Source organism: Rhinoderma darwinii, chromosome 1 (assembly GCF_050947455.1).
Source record: "Rhinoderma darwinii isolate aRhiDar2 chromosome 1, aRhiDar2.hap1, whole genome shotgun sequence".
In the NCBI taxonomy this organism is placed as follows: domain Eukaryota; kingdom Metazoa; phylum Chordata; class Amphibia; order Anura; family Rhinodermatidae; genus Rhinoderma; species Rhinoderma darwinii.
Window position 1 is genome coordinate 553,016,992 of NC_134687.1, and position 18,770 is coordinate 553,035,761.

General features: G+C 42.6%; 1 protein-coding gene across 2 annotated transcripts in view; it reads left to right on the forward strand.

Moving 5' to 3' along the window:
• The window catches only part of TNPO1 (transportin 1), a 128,214-nt gene that overhangs the window by 66,869 nt on the left and 42,575 nt on the right, over positions 1 to 18,770 (forward strand). For both annotated transcript variants that reach the window (XM_075838074.1, XM_075838064.1), the window contains exons 8-11: positions 13,516 to 13,634; positions 15,548 to 15,608; positions 15,705 to 15,873; positions 16,299 to 16,451. In XM_075838074.1, coding sequence (XP_075694189.1) covers positions 13,516 to 13,634; positions 15,548 to 15,608; positions 15,705 to 15,873; positions 16,299 to 16,451 — 502 coding nt within the window. The remainder of the gene's footprint in view (positions 1 to 13,515; positions 13,635 to 15,547; positions 15,609 to 15,704; positions 15,874 to 16,298; positions 16,452 to 18,770) is intronic.

Below are 18,770 nucleotides of genomic sequence, written 5' to 3' on the forward strand. Positions count from 1 at the left end.
TTCTAAATTTAAATGTATCTGCTTGTAAGAAATCAGTTATAACACACAAAATTGTTGCTAATTAACATCCCCCATATGTCTACATTAGATTTGGCATCGTTTTTTGAACAGCCTTTTATTTTTCTAGGACGTTACAAGGCTTTGAACTTAAGCAGCAATTTCTCACATTTTCAAGAAAATTTCAAAAAGCTATTTTTACAGGGGCCAGTTCAGCTGTGAAGTGGCTTTGAGGGCCTTATATATCAGAAACCCCAAAAAAGTCACCTCAAAATTTCTTAATCCTTTGGACGTTTCACAGGAATTAAAGCAAAGTAGAGGTGAAATTTACAAATTTCATATTTTTTTGCAGAAATTAATTTTTAATCAATTTTTTTTGTAACCGTTTTACCAGAGAAATGCAACTCAATATGTATTGCCCAGATTCTGCAGTTTTAGGAAATATCCCACATGTGGACCTAGCATGCTTGTAGACTGAAGCATCGGCCTCAGAAGCAAAGGAGCACCTAGTGGATTTTGGGGCCTTATTTTTATTAGAATATATTTTAGGCACCATGTCCGGTTTGAAGGGCTCTTGCCGTGCCAAAACAGTGGAAATCCCCCAAAAGTGACCCCATTTGGGAATCTACACACCTCAAGGAAATTATCTAGGGGTATAGTGAGCATTTTGACCCCACAGGTTTTTTTACAGAAATTATTGGAAGTAGGCCGTGAAAATGAAAATCTACATTCTTTAGAAAAGATTTGCTAGACCTACATTTTCTTAGAATTTCCACAAGGGCTAAAGGAGAAAAAGCACGGCAAAATTTATAAAGCAATTTCTCCCGACTAAAACAATACCCCACGTGTAGTCATAAACAGATGTTTGGACACACTGCAGGGCTTAGACGGGACAGAGCGCCGTTTGGCTTTTTGGAGCTCAAACTTAGGCCAGGTCACATTTGCAAAGCCCCTGAGGGGACAAAACAGTGGAAACCCCCCCCCCCCCCCCCCCACAAGTGACCCCATTTTGGAAACTACACCCATTGAGGATATTATCTAAGGGAATAGTGAGCGTTTTGACCCCGCAGGTTTTTTTGCAGAAATTATTGGATGTAGGCCCTGAAAATGAAAATCTAAATTTTTTTTTTCAAAGAAAATGTAGGTTTAACTATTTTTTTTCTCATTTCCACAAGGACTGAAGGAGAAAAAGCACCGCAAAATTTGTAAAGCAATTTCTCCCAAGTAAAACAATACCCCACATTTAGTCATAAACGGCTATCTGGAAACACGGCAGGGCTTAGAAGGGAAAGAGCGGTATTTGGCTTTTGGAGATCACATTTAGCAGGAATGGTTTGCGGAGGCCATGTCACATTTACAAAGCCCCTGAGGGGACAAAACAATGAAAACGCCCAATAAGTGACTCCATTTAGGAAACTACACCCCTTGAGGAATTCATCTAGGGGTGTAGTGAGCATTTTGACCCCACAGGTGTTTCATAGATTTTATTAGAATTGGGCTGTGAAAATAAAAACAATCCTTTTTCTTCAATAAGACGCAGCTTTAGCTAAATTTTTCATTTTCTCAACAAATAAAGGAAAAAAAGAACCCAACATTTGTAAAGCAATTTCTCCAGAGTACGGCAATAACCTATATGTGGTCATACACTGCTGTTTGGGCACACTGCAGAGCTCAGAAGGGAAGGAGCGCCATTTGGCTTTTGGATTACAGATTTTGCTGGATTGGTTTCTGGGCACCTGTGGGACCAAAACCGTTGAAACCCCCAGGAAGTGAGCCCATTTTGGAAACTACAACCCTCAATGCATTCACCTAGGGGTGTAGTGAGCACGTTAACCCCACAGGTGTTTTGTAGAAATTCGTGTGCATTCGATGTTGCAGAGTGAAAATTGAATTTTTTTCCATAGATATGCCAGTATGTGGTTCCCAGCTTGTGCCAACATAACTAGACTACTCTCTAATTATTATGCTGTGTTTCCCGGTTTTAGAAACACCCTACATGTGACCCTAATCTTTTGCCTGGACATTTGACAAGGCTCAGGAGGGAAATGGTACCATGTAAAATTGAGGTCTAATATGGCGATTTACAAAGTATTGGTTCACAATTGCAGAGGCTCTGATGTGAAATAATAATAAAAAAAACAAACCCTGAGAAGTGACCCTATTTTGGAAGCTACACCCCTCAAGGCATTTATGAAGGGGTGTAGTGAGCATTTTCACCCCACAGGACTTTTTCATAAATGAATGCGCTGCGGATCGTGCAAATTAAAAAAATTATTTTTCCCTAGATATGCCATTTCAGTGGCAAATATGTTGTGCCCAGCTTGTGCCACTGGAGATACTCGCCCAAAAATTGTTAAAAGGTTTCTCCTTGTTATGGTGATGCCATATATGTGGAAGGAAACTGCTGTTTGGGCACGTTGGAGGGGAGGGAGCGCCATTTGTCTTTTGGAGGGCGGATTTTGCTTGGTAGTAGTTTTCGTTTATAATGTGGGGGCACATGTAAGCCGGGCAGAGTACATCAGGGACATAATCAGGTGGTATAATAATGGGGTAAAAAAAACTATAAAATAATCCATAGATGTGTGTTACGCTGTGACACAATCCTTTCTGAACAGGCCGGTGTCGCACTGATAAATGTCCTTCCTTATCCGTCTTTTGGTCCACACTCCCCAGCAAAATTCCCCAAGCTGCAAAGGTGCGAAGTGTTGTCCTGGTATAATATGGGCGCCCTCGCTTCGGGCTCTACTCTTCCTGGTTCCCTAATTTTAGGGCCTTGATAAATCAATTGAAACACAAGAAATGTTCCCCTCAGGCCGGCACAACTGCATATTTTTTATTTCCTGACTTATTGGAGCCTTAACTAATTAAATTTTTTCATACTTTTTCATCAAAGCTGTATGAGGGCTTGTTTTTTGCGAGACGAGCTATAGTTTTTATAGGCACCATTTTTGGATTACATGCAACTTTTTGATCACTTTTTATAACAATATTTGTAGGGCAAAGTGACCAAAAAACAAATTCTGGTATAGTTTTTTTACGTTTTTTTTACGCTGTTCACTGCGAATAAATAATATAATCTTTTTATAGCTCAGGCCGTAACTGTCGCGGCGATACCAAATACGTATGGTATATTATGTTTTTCAATAATAAAGGACTTGATAAGCGAACAGGGCGATTGTGTTTTATTTTTAATTACTTGGGAAAAAAAAGGTGTAAAAAAAAATTGTGTGAAAACATAATAAAAGTTTCATGTCCCAACTGTTTTTTTTTTTTAATACATTGCACTACCTACACTACGCAATGTATTAGATCTGTCAGTTATTCACTGACCGCAAGCCGATTAGGTTTCGCCTCCTGGCGGGGCCTAGTCTGCTTCCGTAGTGGCGGAGCAGGAGGCCATTGTGTCTCGCAACCGCTAAGGTGCATCGATCGCTTTTGATCGCTGCATCGAAGGGGTTAATGCCAGGGATCGGAGCTAGCTCCAGTTCCTGCCATTACAGGTGGATGTCAGCTGTAACCTACAGCTGACATCCACCGCTGATGACGCCGTCTCAGCTCCTGAATCGGCGCCATCTTGCCGGCGGCTACGGAAGCCGTTCATTCTCTGCCGCCCGGCGGGTCCTGAACGTCTTCCATGCTAGGCAGACCCGGGAGGCCAGTATTAGGCCTGCGGTTGCCATTGCAGCCACCGGAACCCCGGCAACTTCATTGCTGGGGTTCCGATGAGCTGCAAACACCTTAAATGCAGAGATCGGGTTTGAGCCCTGCATTTAAGGGGTTAATGGCGGGGATCTAAGCTAATTTCTGTCCCCGCTGACATCCGGCGATGATGGCACTGGCATCCGCTTCTGAGCCGGTGCCAAGCGTATGGATATGGCAAAATGCGGCAAGCACTAGCTAACCATGACACATCCATATGACAAATGTCAAGAAGGAGTTAATTCTGCGTTTTTTTGCTGCCTTTATACTACCAATCGAATTCTAAGGCCGGATTCACACGAGCGTGTGCGTTTGCGCGCACAAAAAACGCTGTGTTTTGAGCACGCAAAAGGCACTTGACAGCTGCGTGTGTCAGCCCTGTATGATGTGCGGCTGCGTGATTTTCGCGCAGCCGCCATCATTGACACTCCGTTTGGATGTTCGTAAACAGAAAAGCACGTGGTGCGTTTCTGTTTTCATTCATCCTTTTCACATCTGTTGCGCGAATCACGCGCCTTCACACGGAAGTGATTCCGTGTGGCATGCGTGATTTTCATGCACCCATTGACTTCAATGGGTGCGTGATGCACGAAATACGCCCAAAGAACGGACACGTCGTGACTTTTTCGCTGCGGACTCACGCAGCGTAAAAATCACGCACCTGTCTACACGGCCCCATAGACTAATATAGGTCAGTGCGACGCGCGTGAAAATCACGCGCGTTGCACGGATGTATATCCCGTTCGTCTGAATAAGCCCTAACACTCCCGAAACCAAGTCCCAATTAGGAACAGTTACGAGCACTGCTCAAAAAAAGGTCCATATTAACACTATTCTAGTAGATGTCCGTGCTCTTTTCTTTCACTTTATATTTGCTATCTTCGAGTTTGACTGTCAGCCAGAAACAGAGTGAGATAAGGGAAACTGAAAACCCATATCAGTAATACAAAAATCACGAGGCACATACAAAGGAAACATTGGTCTTTAATATTTATACATATTGAACCCGAACAGTCTGGTATATCCTTTTCTATGCATCCCTACAGTAGACCCAACCTATATCTTATTATTTTTTCTAGATGCCATGGGGGAGTCTAGTCAAAGAGCCCATAACTTCTCGAATTGTGCAATATTCTCTCTTCTAAAATATACACCTTTTGCCAACCTTCGTAACCAATTGATCTTATTAATAAACTGCCAAGGTTGGTGCCTCTTCATCTATCCAATTTTGCGGTATTAAAGGGGTTTGCCCATCAGGGACATTTTATCCATAGGATATGCCATAAATGTCAGATGCGAGACACGCACCGATCTCTAGAACCGGGCCCCCTAAACCCTGTTCTACTTTTCTCGGTTCCCGCTGCCTCCCGGGCCGCTTCCTGATTACATGGTCAGAAATTACGAAAACTGCATAGCTCACACCCATAGCGGTGAATGGCAGTTACGGGAACAGCGTAGCTTTCGTGCTACGACTCTTCCGTGACTGCCATTCACTTCTATGTGAGTTATTTGAACAGTGTAGCGAGCCACGCTGTTTTTGTAACTTCTGACCATGTAATCAGGAAGTGGCCTAGGAACTGAGAAAGGTAGAATGGGGTTTAGGGGGCCCCGTTCTAGAGATAGGTGGGTCTCGCATCTATCTGACATTTATGCCATCTCCTGTGGATATGCCATAAATGTCCCTGAATGGAAAATCCCTTTAGTTTACGGGCCACGCACAACATTCGTGCCACCGCTACTTAACACGGCTCAGTAACTGGAATATGTTCCACATATCCCAACAACTTATACAAACAAATGGTGTTAGAGACACAGCTGCAGAGTATAACCTATTGATCGTGTCCATAGGATTATCTTGCAGACCAATGTTGAACAAGAATTGAGGCATTGTCTATATTCTGTAAGGGCTTATTCAGACAGAGGTGCATATATAGTCCTTGTGACGGGTGTTTTTTTTTTATGTTTTTTTTTAACAGCTGTCGCACAGCTGTGTGTATTTCTATGGGGCTGTTCACATGACCATTATTTTGATGTACTGTGTGAAAGGCCCGTGAAAAAATAGGACATGTCCTATTTGTGGCGGTTTTCACCGATCCCTCAATAAATTAAAGTCTGAGGGATCTGTATAAACTGGTCCCGCACAGGTGTGACTCAGACATGGAAAAACGGCAGTTTTTCGCATCCACGTTTACACTCGCTCTTTTGAACAAGCACTAAGAGATATAGATGAGAAAGTCGGTGAGCCTTATTTAAAGAGGCTCTCACCACATTATAAGTGCCCTATCGCCTAGAAACAAATAGGAGGGTTCCTCCAGCTCACCTTATCACAGATGTTTGGTATCGCGCACGGGTCCTTGTGTCGGCACACGTATAAACATAGAAGAAAGACAAAGAATGGATCCAGCGCCGAGTCCTTTTAGGTCTGTTAAAAATAGGAAGCAGTGTGAGCGGTGCCTACGCGTTTCTGACTCCTACTGCGTCCTTAGTCATGGCTTCTAGAAGCCATGACTAAGGACGCAGTAGGCGTCAGAAACGCTTAGGCACCGCTCACACTGCTATAATCCCTCTATTGTACTCCGGGAATATCTACCATTACCACAATTGTTTTTATCTCTTTTTGACAATAAAACTTGGAAGAAGCTTCCTATTTTTAACAGACCTAAAAGGACTCAGAGCTGGATCCATTCTTTGTCTTTCTTCTATGCCCTATCGCCTACATAATGTGATTGGCGCTGTAATGTAGATAACACTTTTTTATTTTGAAAAACTATCATTTTTGAGGAAGCTATAAGCAATTTTAGATTTATGCTAATTACTTTCTTAATGCCCAACTAGGCGTGTTTTCACTTTTGACCAAGTGGGCGTTGTAAAGAGTGTATGATGCTGGCCAATCAGCGTCATACACTTTTCTCCATTCATACTCCGCACAGTGATCTAGCGAGATCATGCTGTGCTGTCACATACACCCACATTAACTTTACTGAAGTGTCTTGTCAGTGAATAGACATCCCCTCCAGCCAGGACGCGATGTCTATTCACAATCCTGACACTTCGGTAAAGTTTGTATAGGACTTAATCGCTGCACAGCGTGATCTCACGAGATCACGCTGTGCAGCGATTAAGTCCCACACAAACTTTACCGAAGTGTCGGGATTGTGAATAGACATCGCGTCCTGGCTGGAGGTGATATCTATTCACTATGTGGGAGTATTTGACAGCACAGCGTGATCTCACTAGATCACGCTGTGCGGAGTACAAATGGACATGAATAGAGGGAAGTGTATGACGCTGATTGGTCCGCGTCATACACTCCTCTTCACTTGGTCAAAAGTTTAAAAAAAGCCCAGTTGGGCATTAAGAAAGTATTAAGCATAAATCTAAAATTGCTCATAACTTCCTCAAAAATGATTTGTTTTTCAAAATAAGTGTTATCAACATTACAGCGCCGATCACAGTATGTAGGAGATAGGGCACTTATAATGTGGTGACAGAGCCTCTTTAAAGAAATTTGAGGTACAATTTCTAACATATCCCTCCCGTGATCATCACTAATATGGCCAATGTCTCCTTCCCACTCAACCTTAAAGGGAATGTGTTGCCAGAAAAACATGTTTTTTTTAAAAATTAAACATTTAGTGTGTGGGTGATTAAACATTGTTCAAATTTATTTTTATTTTTTTGCACGAGCCAGGAAATATTATAAATTATTTCTAATTTATAATACTACCCATTTTTGGTCACTAGATGGAGCTGTTCCCAAAATTGCAGCATTGCAACATTGGGTTAAAAGCCCTCGCTCTAGTGAGCTCTCAGCATCCCCCCCTCCTTTATCCTGGCTAGTGCCGGGATAAACGAGGGGTTTGAAAGGTTTAACCTCCTACACTGTGTGTCGCCATTTTTTGAGGTAACCCACAGTGTAGTAGGTTTACATACAGTAGTAAACACACACAAACACTAACATACATTGAAATCTCTTACCTGCTCCTGCCGCCGCGGCTCCCTCCGGCCCGTCCGCTCCGTTTGCTGCCGCTGTTCCATGTGCACAAGTCCGGAAGCCGCGACCGGAAGTAGTAATATTACTGTCCGGCCGCGACTTCCGGTCCACAGGAAAATGGCGCCGGACGGCACCAATTCCGAATAGGACTGTGTGGGAGCGGCGCATGCGCAGTTCCCACACAGACGCCGTACACGGCAGTCAATGGGACGGGAGCCGTTCGCAGTCCCTATGGGACTGTGGCTGCCGTATTCCATGTCTGTGTGTGTGTCGTTAATCGACACACACAGAAATGGAACAAAAAATGGCAGCCCCCATAGGGAAGAGAAAGTGTAAAAATAAGAAAAAGTAAAACACAAACACACAAATGAATATAAACGTTTTTATTAAAGCACTAACATCTTTAACATATAAAAAAATTATTTGTGATGACACTGTTCCTTTAAGGCCCTATTACACGGGCCAATGATTGGTTAAAACGAGCGTGAATATGAACGCTCGATCCCGATCATTGGCCTGAAATCAGGGCAACGATTCGCCGATGAACGAGCAAACACTAGTTCATCGGCTGATCTGCTCTTTTATGCAGAATTAAAAATAATCGTTGTTGGCAGCACATGTATGTGGATGAACGATCGTAGTAATACGCGCTCATCCCTGTACATATCTAATCAATGCTCGGAGCAAAAGGGCATCGATCAACGAGCTGGCTTACGCAACCCATGTAGAGCCGCGTAATGGTACCCTTACTGTTCACTGGATATTTTACCAAAACCGCATCTAAGATATGTGCGGACGAATTAGATATAACCCCAGCTGAAGACTGTTTATCAATTAGGGCAATAATTGTATTAGTCATGACCACAAGGATCATTGTGTTTTTTTTTATATCTATTATTTGGTGCTACTGCATATAAAACACTGTACTTCTAAATAAAAGGATAGTTTGTGTTTAAAAGTCATAGGTGGTACTATATTGTTAATATGTTGTGAGACCGTGACAGGTAAAGTCATTGAGGGAAGGTACATTTCCCCTAGAATCCTGTCATATGTATCCTAGGCTCCAGGGAATGAGTATTTTTGCAATAGAAAGCTCTAGCTTTCCAATCTCGGCTTAAGGAAAAGCCGGAAAAAAGGCCTGGAGTTGGATTGGGGAAGAGCAGGGTGGGTTCCCCAATCCCTAGTCCATCTCTGTTTGTAGGACAAGGCTGCTGCTCAATTAGCTGCACCTGTAGCCTGTGTATAAAAAGGTGCAGACAGTGTGTGATCTCTCACCCCTGACCGGAGACTACTAAGTCTGGAGTAGCCTGTATTGTATGTGAGTAAAGACCTGTGTTACTTTGTGTCCAGTGCCTGGTAGGAAGGCACTTGGTATAGTTAGATAATCTCTTGTTTAGTTAGTGCTCAGCCGAGCAGGATTTATTTTGTATTTTGCCTTGTTGTACAAGAGGCTGTTTCTTTGACAAGAATAAAACACAGGCAAAGCCCTGTTATGAACTTTACTGCACGGTGTCCCGGTCTCTGGCTACTAAGAAACCGCTGTACCAACCTCTCCTGATGCTAAACCCTCACAATGTATATGTGGTGTTATTGCACTACCTCCTAACTTAATTGTGACAACGGTATTTGGGTTTGGATGAGCCATCCAGCTTGGACAACTGATCATCTGTTTACTTCTGGGGATAGTAATGTCAATGAAATCGTAAGTTTCCACTGTGAAAAATATATTGAATAAGCTCCCTGCAAATTTTTATTTTGGTCAGGATAGGTCTCCTATAACACACGGGGAGTAACTATTCATAAATTTATTGGACAGCAGGATTGTGTACAACACAACCCAAAAGATTTTTACGCCCAACTGTGTGGCCAAAAATTCTATAAAAACAAGAATGTTATTAATGTCGCTAATATCATAATATATTTAATGTACTAACCACATACAAAACAGACGGTTTTATTAAAAAGTATCCATAGACTACTATTAATTGACAAAAACATTTTTTATAGCCTCAATAAGGCTACCAAGGATAGTTTTTTGGGATTAACCCACTTTCTTTTATTGAAAAATTGCTTTCCGATGTTTTCACTTTCCTGAAGGGTCTGAAACTACAAGAGAAGAATACCAATACAGGCGGTCAAATGTTTTAATATTGCTCTGTAATTGTCAACGCTGGAATTGTCATGAAGTCAAAGGGATTTGATCCCTAAATCATAAGCTACCTGCAAACCTCACAAGCCAAGAGAAATGCTGCAAGTGACTTTTGGCTTTAGCTATTGAGAAAATAAATACTGAACAACAAGTACACCGTGTTCCAAATTATTATGCACATTGGATTTAAGTGTCATAAACATTTAATGATTAGTTTTTCAATTAAACTCATGGATGGTATTGTGTCTTAGGGCTCTTTGGATCATTGTAATCAATCTCAGACACCTGTGATAATTAGTTTGCCAGGTGTGCCCAATCAAAGGAAAACTACTTAAGAAGGACGTTCCACATTATTAAGCAGGCCACAGGTTTCAAGCAATATGGGAAAGAAAAAGGATTTCTCTGCTGCCGAAAAGTGTGAAATAGTGCAATACCTTGGACAAGGTATGAAAACATTGGATATTTCAAGAAAACTTAAGCGTGATCATCGTACTGTGAAAAGATTTGTGGCTGATTCAGAGCACAGACGGGTTCGTTCAGATAAAGGCATAATGAGGAAGGTTTCTACCAGACAAATTAATAGGATTAGGAGAGCAGCTGCTCAAATGCCATTGCAAAGCAGCAAACAGGTATTTGAAGCTGCTGGTGCCTCTGGAGTCCCGCGAACCTCAAGGTGTAGGATCCTCCAGAGGTTTGCAAGTGTGCATAAAGCTATTATTCGGCCACCCCTAAACCATGCTCACAAGCAGAAACGGTTGCAGTGGGCTCAGAAATACATGAAGACTAATTTTCAAACCGTTTTTACTGATGAGTGACGTGCAACCCTGGCTGGTCTGGATGGTTGGTGAATGGCCACCATGTCCCAACAAGGTTGCGACATCAGCAAGGAGGTGGCGGAGTCATGTTTTGGGCTGGAATCATGGGGAGAGAGCTGGTAGGCCCCTTTAGGGTCCCTGACGGTGTGAAAATGACCTCTGCAAAGTACGTAGAGTTTATGACTGACCACTTTCTTCCGTGGTACAAAAAGAACCGTGCCTTCCGTAGCAAAATTATCTTGGTGCATTGTCATGCATGATCTCATGCTGCAAAGAATACCTCTGTGTCATTGGCTGCTATGGGCATAAAAGGAGAGAAACTCATGGTGTGGCCCCCATGTTCCCCTGACCTCAACCCTATTGAGAACCTTTGGAGCATCCTCAAGCAAAATATCTCGGGGTGGGAGGCAGTTCACATCAAAACAGAAGCTCAGGGAGGCTATTCTGACATCCTGCAAAGATATTCAAGCAGAAACTGTCCAAATACTCACAAATTCAATGGATGCAAGAATTGTGAAGGTGATATCAAAGAAGGGGTCCTATGTTAACATGTAACTTGGCCTGTTATGTTTTTTTGATTGAAAGAGCTTTTGATTTCTGTAAATATGACCTCCTGATGCTGCAAATTCAACTAATTACCATTTTAGTTCTCTTTACAACCTTTAAAATGTTTTGATCTCTGTTGTGAATAATAATTTGAAACAGATTTTTTTTTTTTTTTTTAGAGGTAAAAAAAAAAACCTCAAAATACACTTATTAGGAGATTTGTTCAATAAAATTCACATTATACTCCAACGGTTGATGGCTTGAAGATTATACGGACTGTCATTTGCATCGACTGTTTAGGAAAATCAGCGAAAAATAACATTTGCATAATTTGGAACGCGGTGTAGGTGTCCGATTTCAGTCAAAGCTCTTCTCTCCACCTCTCTGCCCTATGTTGAACTACATTATTTTAAAGTAGATGTCCAGTCGTGAGCTTAAAAAAAAAAGTTATGTAAGTCAGTACTATAGTTTTATTTTTAGCTATTTTCCTCAGATGCTGCTTCTTTATAGCTCAGCTACATTAGGGCAGCGTTGTGGTCTGTGACTAGACCTTAGCTACAGTGCCTACAGGGAGTCTAACGCTGTGTTCACACAGAGTTTTTTGCAGGAGGAAAATTCCTCCTGCAAAAACTGCTCCAAACATTTTTTGCACAGTGGTTTGACAAAAACTCATCAATACACTCGTCGAGGCGTTTTTTCCTCTTTCTGACTGATTGAAATGGGGTTTTGGAGGCGGAAACCGCCTCAAGATGGGTCATGACGCTTCTTTTTACCACGACGCGTTTTTTTTACTCGCGGTAAAAAAACTCGTCCAACTCCCATTGAAATCAATGGGAGGCATTTTCGGGCGGTTTTTGACGAGTTTTGCGGCGCGGTTTCCGCGTCAAAAAACTCAGTGTGAACAGGGCCTAAGGCTATGTTTACACTGAGTTTTTTTTACGCGGAAACCGCGCTGCAAAACGGCCCTAAAATGCCTCCCATTGATTTCAATGGGAGGCGGGTGGGCGGTTTTCTCCCGCGAGCTGTAAAACCGCCTCGCGGGAGAAAGAAGGGACATGCCCTATCTGCGGGAGTTTACGCCTCTGACCTCCAATTGACTTCAATGGAAGGCAGAGAAGGCTTATTTAGCGCTGTTTTATGCCCGCGGCGTTCAATGGCTGCGGGCGAAAATCTGCATTCAAGGAGAGCTAAGCAAAGCTAGTTTAATTACATAGCACCAGCAAGAAAAAGATTAAGGTAATTGTCACAAATCTACTGCGCTAAGTAAGCATAAGGCCTCATGCACACGACCGTAAAAACTCCCGTTATTACGGGTCGTAATCGCGACCCGTAATAACGGGCTCATAGACTTCTATTGGCGACGGGTGCCTTCCCGTTTTCTCACGGGAAGGTGCCCGTGCCGTTGAAAAAGATAGAACATGTCCTATTTCAGGCCGTAATAACGGCACGGACAGTCCATAGAAGTCTATGGAGCTCTCGTAATGACGGGTGGCTACATGTGTGCACCCGTCATTACGGCAGCGTTGCTAAGCGACGTCAGTAAATAGTCACTGTCCAGGGAGCTGAAAGAGTTAACTGATCGGCAGTAACTCTTTCAGCACCCTGGACAGTGACTACCGATCAGTATAAACCTGTAAAAAATAAAAGACTTTCATACTTACCGACAACTTCCTGCTTCCTCCAGTCCGGTCTCCCGCCCGTTGCCTTGGTGACGCGTCCCTCTCGACATCCTGGATGACGTTTCAGGCCATGTGACCGCTGCAGCCAATCACAGGTTAATCACAGGCTGCAGCGGTCACATGGACTGCCGCGTCATCCAGGGATGTCGGGCTGGATGTGAAGAGAGGGACGCGTCACCAAGACAACGGCCGGGTAAGTATGAATTTCTTTAACTTTTATTACAGAAAAGGCTGTCCCTTCTCTCTATCCTGCACTGATAGAGAGAAGGGGCTGCCGATTAGTGCAGCGCTATTTTGCCGCCAAAAACGTGCCCGTAAATACGGGTGGAATACGGGTGACACCGGACCCATATTTACGGGCACGGGTTCGTAAATACTGGTGCAAAACGGGTGGAATACGTGTGACACCGGACCCGTATTTACGCCAGTATTTACGGGTGGGAAAAAATACGGTCGTGTGCATGAGGCCTTAGTAAGGGGGGTTCCTAGAGAGTCACTTTAATGTGTGTAATATGCATTTTCCTGCACTAGCTTCAAGTATACCAATTAAATTGTAGACTGTTTTGTACAACTATGTGATACCGGTGTGTACTTAAACTGGGTTTTATTTTCCTGTTTTTGCCACTCCACCTACAGTACATGCTCCAAAGAACACAGGATCAAGATGAAAATGTTGCTTTGGAGGCATGTGAGTTTTGGCTAACTCTGGCTGAGCAACCAATTTGTAAAGAAGTTCTATGCAGACATCTTGCAAAGTAAGTTATTTATTGGTGTGTGTGTGTACTTTTTTTTATTAAACAACATATGAAATACAATTGGCAAATCCACCAAAAACAATATAGTCACATCTGTACATATACATAATGGAGTAAATGACAGTAACGAGAGATCGAGTATCCGGTCACACCGGCAACATTACCCAAACCCTCACATTTATAAATGTACAGTAGAAATCCGGATGAATCATGTAATGTGATATACACAGTCATTAACTGAGTTAAACAAAGTGAAACGAAACCGTAACATCGCACATGTAAGACACGCACATAATCGTGTATCATATATGTAGAATGTTTAATAGAATAATGAACATAACATGCTAGATCTCCAGGTTTCTCATCAAGAACCCTATACAATGATGGGACCCCCCAAACACCCCACTATTAGCTTCCCCCAGAACCTCCAGGATAAGCGGAGAGGCCAGCTCTCGGGGATGAGAGCCAAAGGGGACTCTGTCTATCTCCCCCATATCTTCTGGAATTTTTGGGGGCAGCCTCTGAGAATTCACCAGTCTCTCATAGGGAATTGTCATGTTAATCAGTCTCGTCCACTGACCTAAGGTTGGGAATTTATCACCCATCCATCTGAGTGCAATGGCTTTACGGGCAAAAAAAACAGTCTCCCTAAGAAAAATTCTAGTGTGATGTGGCCATAATGATTCATCCAAAAGACGTTCACATCACATTTTTCCCCTACAGCTAGTGCGTATGCCAGGAAAGCTCGCGACATACGTGCTAAACTTGTCCATAGGGCTCCTTTAGCACGGCGGAGACCGAAAGTGTCCATTTGGCGTCTGGCTGGTATACGTTGGTTAATTTTTGTGTATCTTTTGAGGCATGGAATAGTGTAACAGACTATTCTATTCCATACAACAGGTTTCCGTAAAAAGCAAAACAAGAATTTACGGCGCAATATGTTTTTTCGAAATGGGAGCCTATGGGTGACATATGACACTGTATGGCATACGTCACAGGCATCCGTTTTTTGTATAGGTCAAGAAGAGCTATTGAAAAGCTCATGATGTATACATTTAACGGATGCTATAATATCCCATGGTTGACAGATGCCACTGTGAGGCATCAGTCAACAGCTTTTGTTTAACTCTGTTGGGTGCTTTTCCTGGCGTATATGCTAAACCTAGGGAAAATGAGATGCGAATGGTGGGATAAATACATATATTTCTCGTTTATATCATTGAGGGACACCGCACCATGGGTATAAGCCACTGCCACTAGCAGGTTGACGCTAGGTAGGGAATATCTTGGCTTTGCCAAGGCAACAATTGCCGGTTGGATCTGTTCTGTAGTTTCAGGAGACCTATCTGTTTAAGGGGAAAATTTCTCCCTTTCGAGTCACTGCCCATTCTACTATGGTTGTTGCTCAGGCCTGCAACAGACCAGACTCTTTTTTTTTTTTGTCCTCTCCTGATGCAAGTCTGGGTTGCAAGGTGCTGCAGGCAGCTGTGTGTTAATTCCCACCGTTTGGGATTGCCTTAGGACATCCCATGGTTCTGTGTCCCCCAATTATATAAACAAGAAATTAGGATTTTTGTACTCGCTGTAAAATATACTCATTGTATACTTTGAAATACACAGATCCCACCCTTTTGTTTAGTTGTTCCAGGCCCGGGACCTGTTCTGACTGCTTGTTTCGTTTTCTCCCAGGATCGTGGACGTGGTGTTTTTTTTTTTTGTCTTCTACTTTTGTACAAACTGATTTAGCCAGTATCTGTGGGAAGGGTCTGGCCTGCCATTGTGGTGTGTCCTGCAATGAGTACAAATGATAATTTTTAAAGTCTATTTTGTCTGATGCTTCTCTTGATAAAATAGAACGTGGTACACTGAAATGGAAAATTACTGCTGCTCAGTATGAATTGTTTGTCTTTTAGGTTAATACCAGTTTTGGTAAATGGAATGAAATATTCAGAGATCGATATTATATTGCTCAAGGTGAGTGGATAGCGTTAAATCTCCGTAAAATAAACCCCCAAACCTACTTATCCATGTAGTGGTGTTCATTGTCTACCATACAATTTCCTAATCCAGGGTGATGTAGAAGAGGATGAAGCTGTTCCTGACAGTGAGCAGGATATACGACCGCGGTTTCACAGATCACGAACAGTGGCTCAGCCGCATGAAGAGGATGGGATTGAAGAGGAGGATGATGACGATGATGACCTTGATGACGATGAGACCATATCTGATTGGAATATAAGTAAGTCACTTTGACTTGTAGAATGACTCTTTAAAGGGGTTGTCCATGACTGGGCAACTGATGACCTATCCATAGAATAGGTCATCTGTATACAATCGGTGCGAGTCCGACACCCGGACCCCGCACCTATCGGCTGCCTCCGGATACAGGATATTTTGAACTGTATGCAGTAGTTTGAGCTGAAAGCAGGTGGCGCCGACCACTGCGTACCATTCAAAGCAGCCGGAACAGCTGATCGCTCCGGTTGTTGGACCCGAATCGATCATGTACTGATGACCTATCCCGTGGATAGGTCATCAGTTGTCCGGTCATGAACAACCCCTTTTAAACAAGTTTTTTACATGTACAAAAAAAGTAATTTGGTCAAAATGGTGTGTGAGAAGCCACCTCCTTTTAACATTCGTGTCCTTGTTGCCTTAATCCAGGGAAGTGTTCAGCTGCTGCTCTTGATGTGCTTGCGAATGTGTTTCGAGATGACCTTTTGCCGCACATTTTGCCTCTATTGAAAGAATTACTTTTTCATCCAGAATGGGTAGTAAAGGAATCTGGAATCTTGGTTCTTGGTGCAATTGCTGAAGGTGAGTCCCCAATTTAAATTCTGTTTAGTTTAGAACGGTCAGTGACGAAAATGTACTGTTTAATCAGATGACTTGCGATGCATTATTTTACTTTATATTATTTTAATGTATGGCAAAACTTAAAATTCTGTCTAGGTTCTAGAAGACAGAAACTCTTCTTTTGCCTATGAGAATCCTAGCCAGGAAAACATAAAACAATTAAATTCGTGGACTGTGCTGATTAATTTATGAAGTTAATGTTTCATTGATAGAAAAGTAGATAACTCAATGACCCTGCCTCCCCTCTCGTCGTACCACAGACTTCAGTTTACAGCAGTGTGCCAATCGCCCGGAGACTACAGACTTAAGTAATTCTCTAGTCTGTAATCATGGAAAAGGAAACTACAGGAATGTCCCTGTTTGCCTTAAAGGGCTTGTGAAGGGTTTGTAGGTTATAAAAGTATGGTAGGTGGGGGTCTGACCACTGTTGCCGTGTGAGCATGTGTAAATTGTGGACATCCCACACCACTTAAGTCTACTGGTTTTTGTCGTGTACTTACCAGTATTAATTAAATTGTTAATTATTTAAAAGTTATGGACACCTTACAATATTTTTTTTTTGTTGTGCAATTGGTTTTAATAAAGAAATGTTTTTACCGGTCTCTTCTGCAGCTTTTAGGTTTTACAATGCACTGCAAGCTGGTCGATTCTGTTTAGTCTCAATTGTCGTCTGTCTCCAGCCCCTACTCTCTTCTCCTTAATGTGTATCGACGCTCATATCAGTTTTGAGCTTGGATGCACGTTTACGAGAAGAGGGGCTGCAGACTGAGGCCGCTGTCGGAATTGTGGCTAGACAGAATTGAGCATACTGTGTTGTAATAAATGGAAGCTGCAGAAGAAAAACAACTTTTTTTTTTGCATAATACTATTCACATAGATATAGATATATATATTATATATATATATATATATATATATATATATAGTGTGCCCATAGCTTAAAGGGGGGTCTTCCCATCAGAGACATTTGTGACATATCCACGGATATGTCATGAATGTCAGGTAGATGCATGTCCCACCTATCTCTAGAACAGGGCCCCCTAAACCCCGTTCTACTGCTCTGTTGTGGCTGAAGCGTGTGATTTCTTACCATGAATTACGGAAACTGCATATCTCGCTGAGCTACGCGGTTTCTGTAACTCCCATAGTAGTGAATGGTGCTGAGCTATGCGGTTTCCGTAATTCATGGTCTGGAATCACACGCTTCAGTCTCAACAGAGCGGTAGATTAGGGTTTAGGTGGCCCCGTTCTAGAGATAGGTTCGGGTCCTAGAGGTGGGACCCGCATCTATCTGACATTTATAACACATCCTTTGGATATGTCATAAATGTCCCTGGTGGGGAAAACCCCTTTAATGTCTCATGCAGAAAAGAATAAATCAAACCAATAAATAATAGAAAATGGGCAGTTACTGAAGAATTCAGTGACTGTCATTTAAAAAATGTGTTACATTTTTTTATAGATGCTTCTCTAGGATAGTTATAGCTGCAAAAAAAGGACATAGCAATATGGCAACAGTATATTGTAGATATAGAGCGACAAAAGCACGAACCACGCTGGAAGGCTATGATCACTTGTTAGTGTCCATCCATATCTAAGTTCGTGCATTCAGAATTTCAGAGGGCTATTGTTCAGTGGAGATATGTGAGACCGCTGAGATAAAGTGCATGTAAAAGGACAAATCCTATTGACAAGGGGAATGTTAACGCCTAAGAATGCCAGAGGAAATGTTCAATGCAGAATCCTAAGGGATGATGCTCCCGAATTATTTTGTAGCAAATGCAAGTACTACTAAGTTGACTACTTTAATTAAACAGACTTGTGAGGGGAGCGAACGGGTCCTCTTTAACTATTTTAATATAATTCTGCTCTTAAGACCGTGTGTGTCTCTGTGTGTGTGTGTGTGTGTCTCTGTGTGTGTGTGTCTCTGTGTGTGTGTGTGTGTCTCTGTGTGTGTGTGTGTGTGTCTCTGTGTGTGTGTGCGTGTCTGTGTGTGCGTGTCTGTGTGTGCGTGTCTGTGTGTGCGTGTCTGTGTCTCTGTGTGTGTCTCTGTGTGTGTCTCTGTCTGTGTCTCTGTCTCTGTGTGTGTGTGTGTGTCTCTGTGTGTGTGTGTGTGTCTCTGTGTGTGTGTGTGTGTGTCTCTGTGTGTGTGTGTGTGTCTCTGTGTGTGTGTGTGTGTCTCTGTGTGTGTGTGCGTGTCTGTGTGTGCGTGTCTGTGTGTGTCTCTGTCTGTGTCTCTGTGTGTGTCTCTGTCTCTGTGTGTGTGTGTGTGTCTCTGTG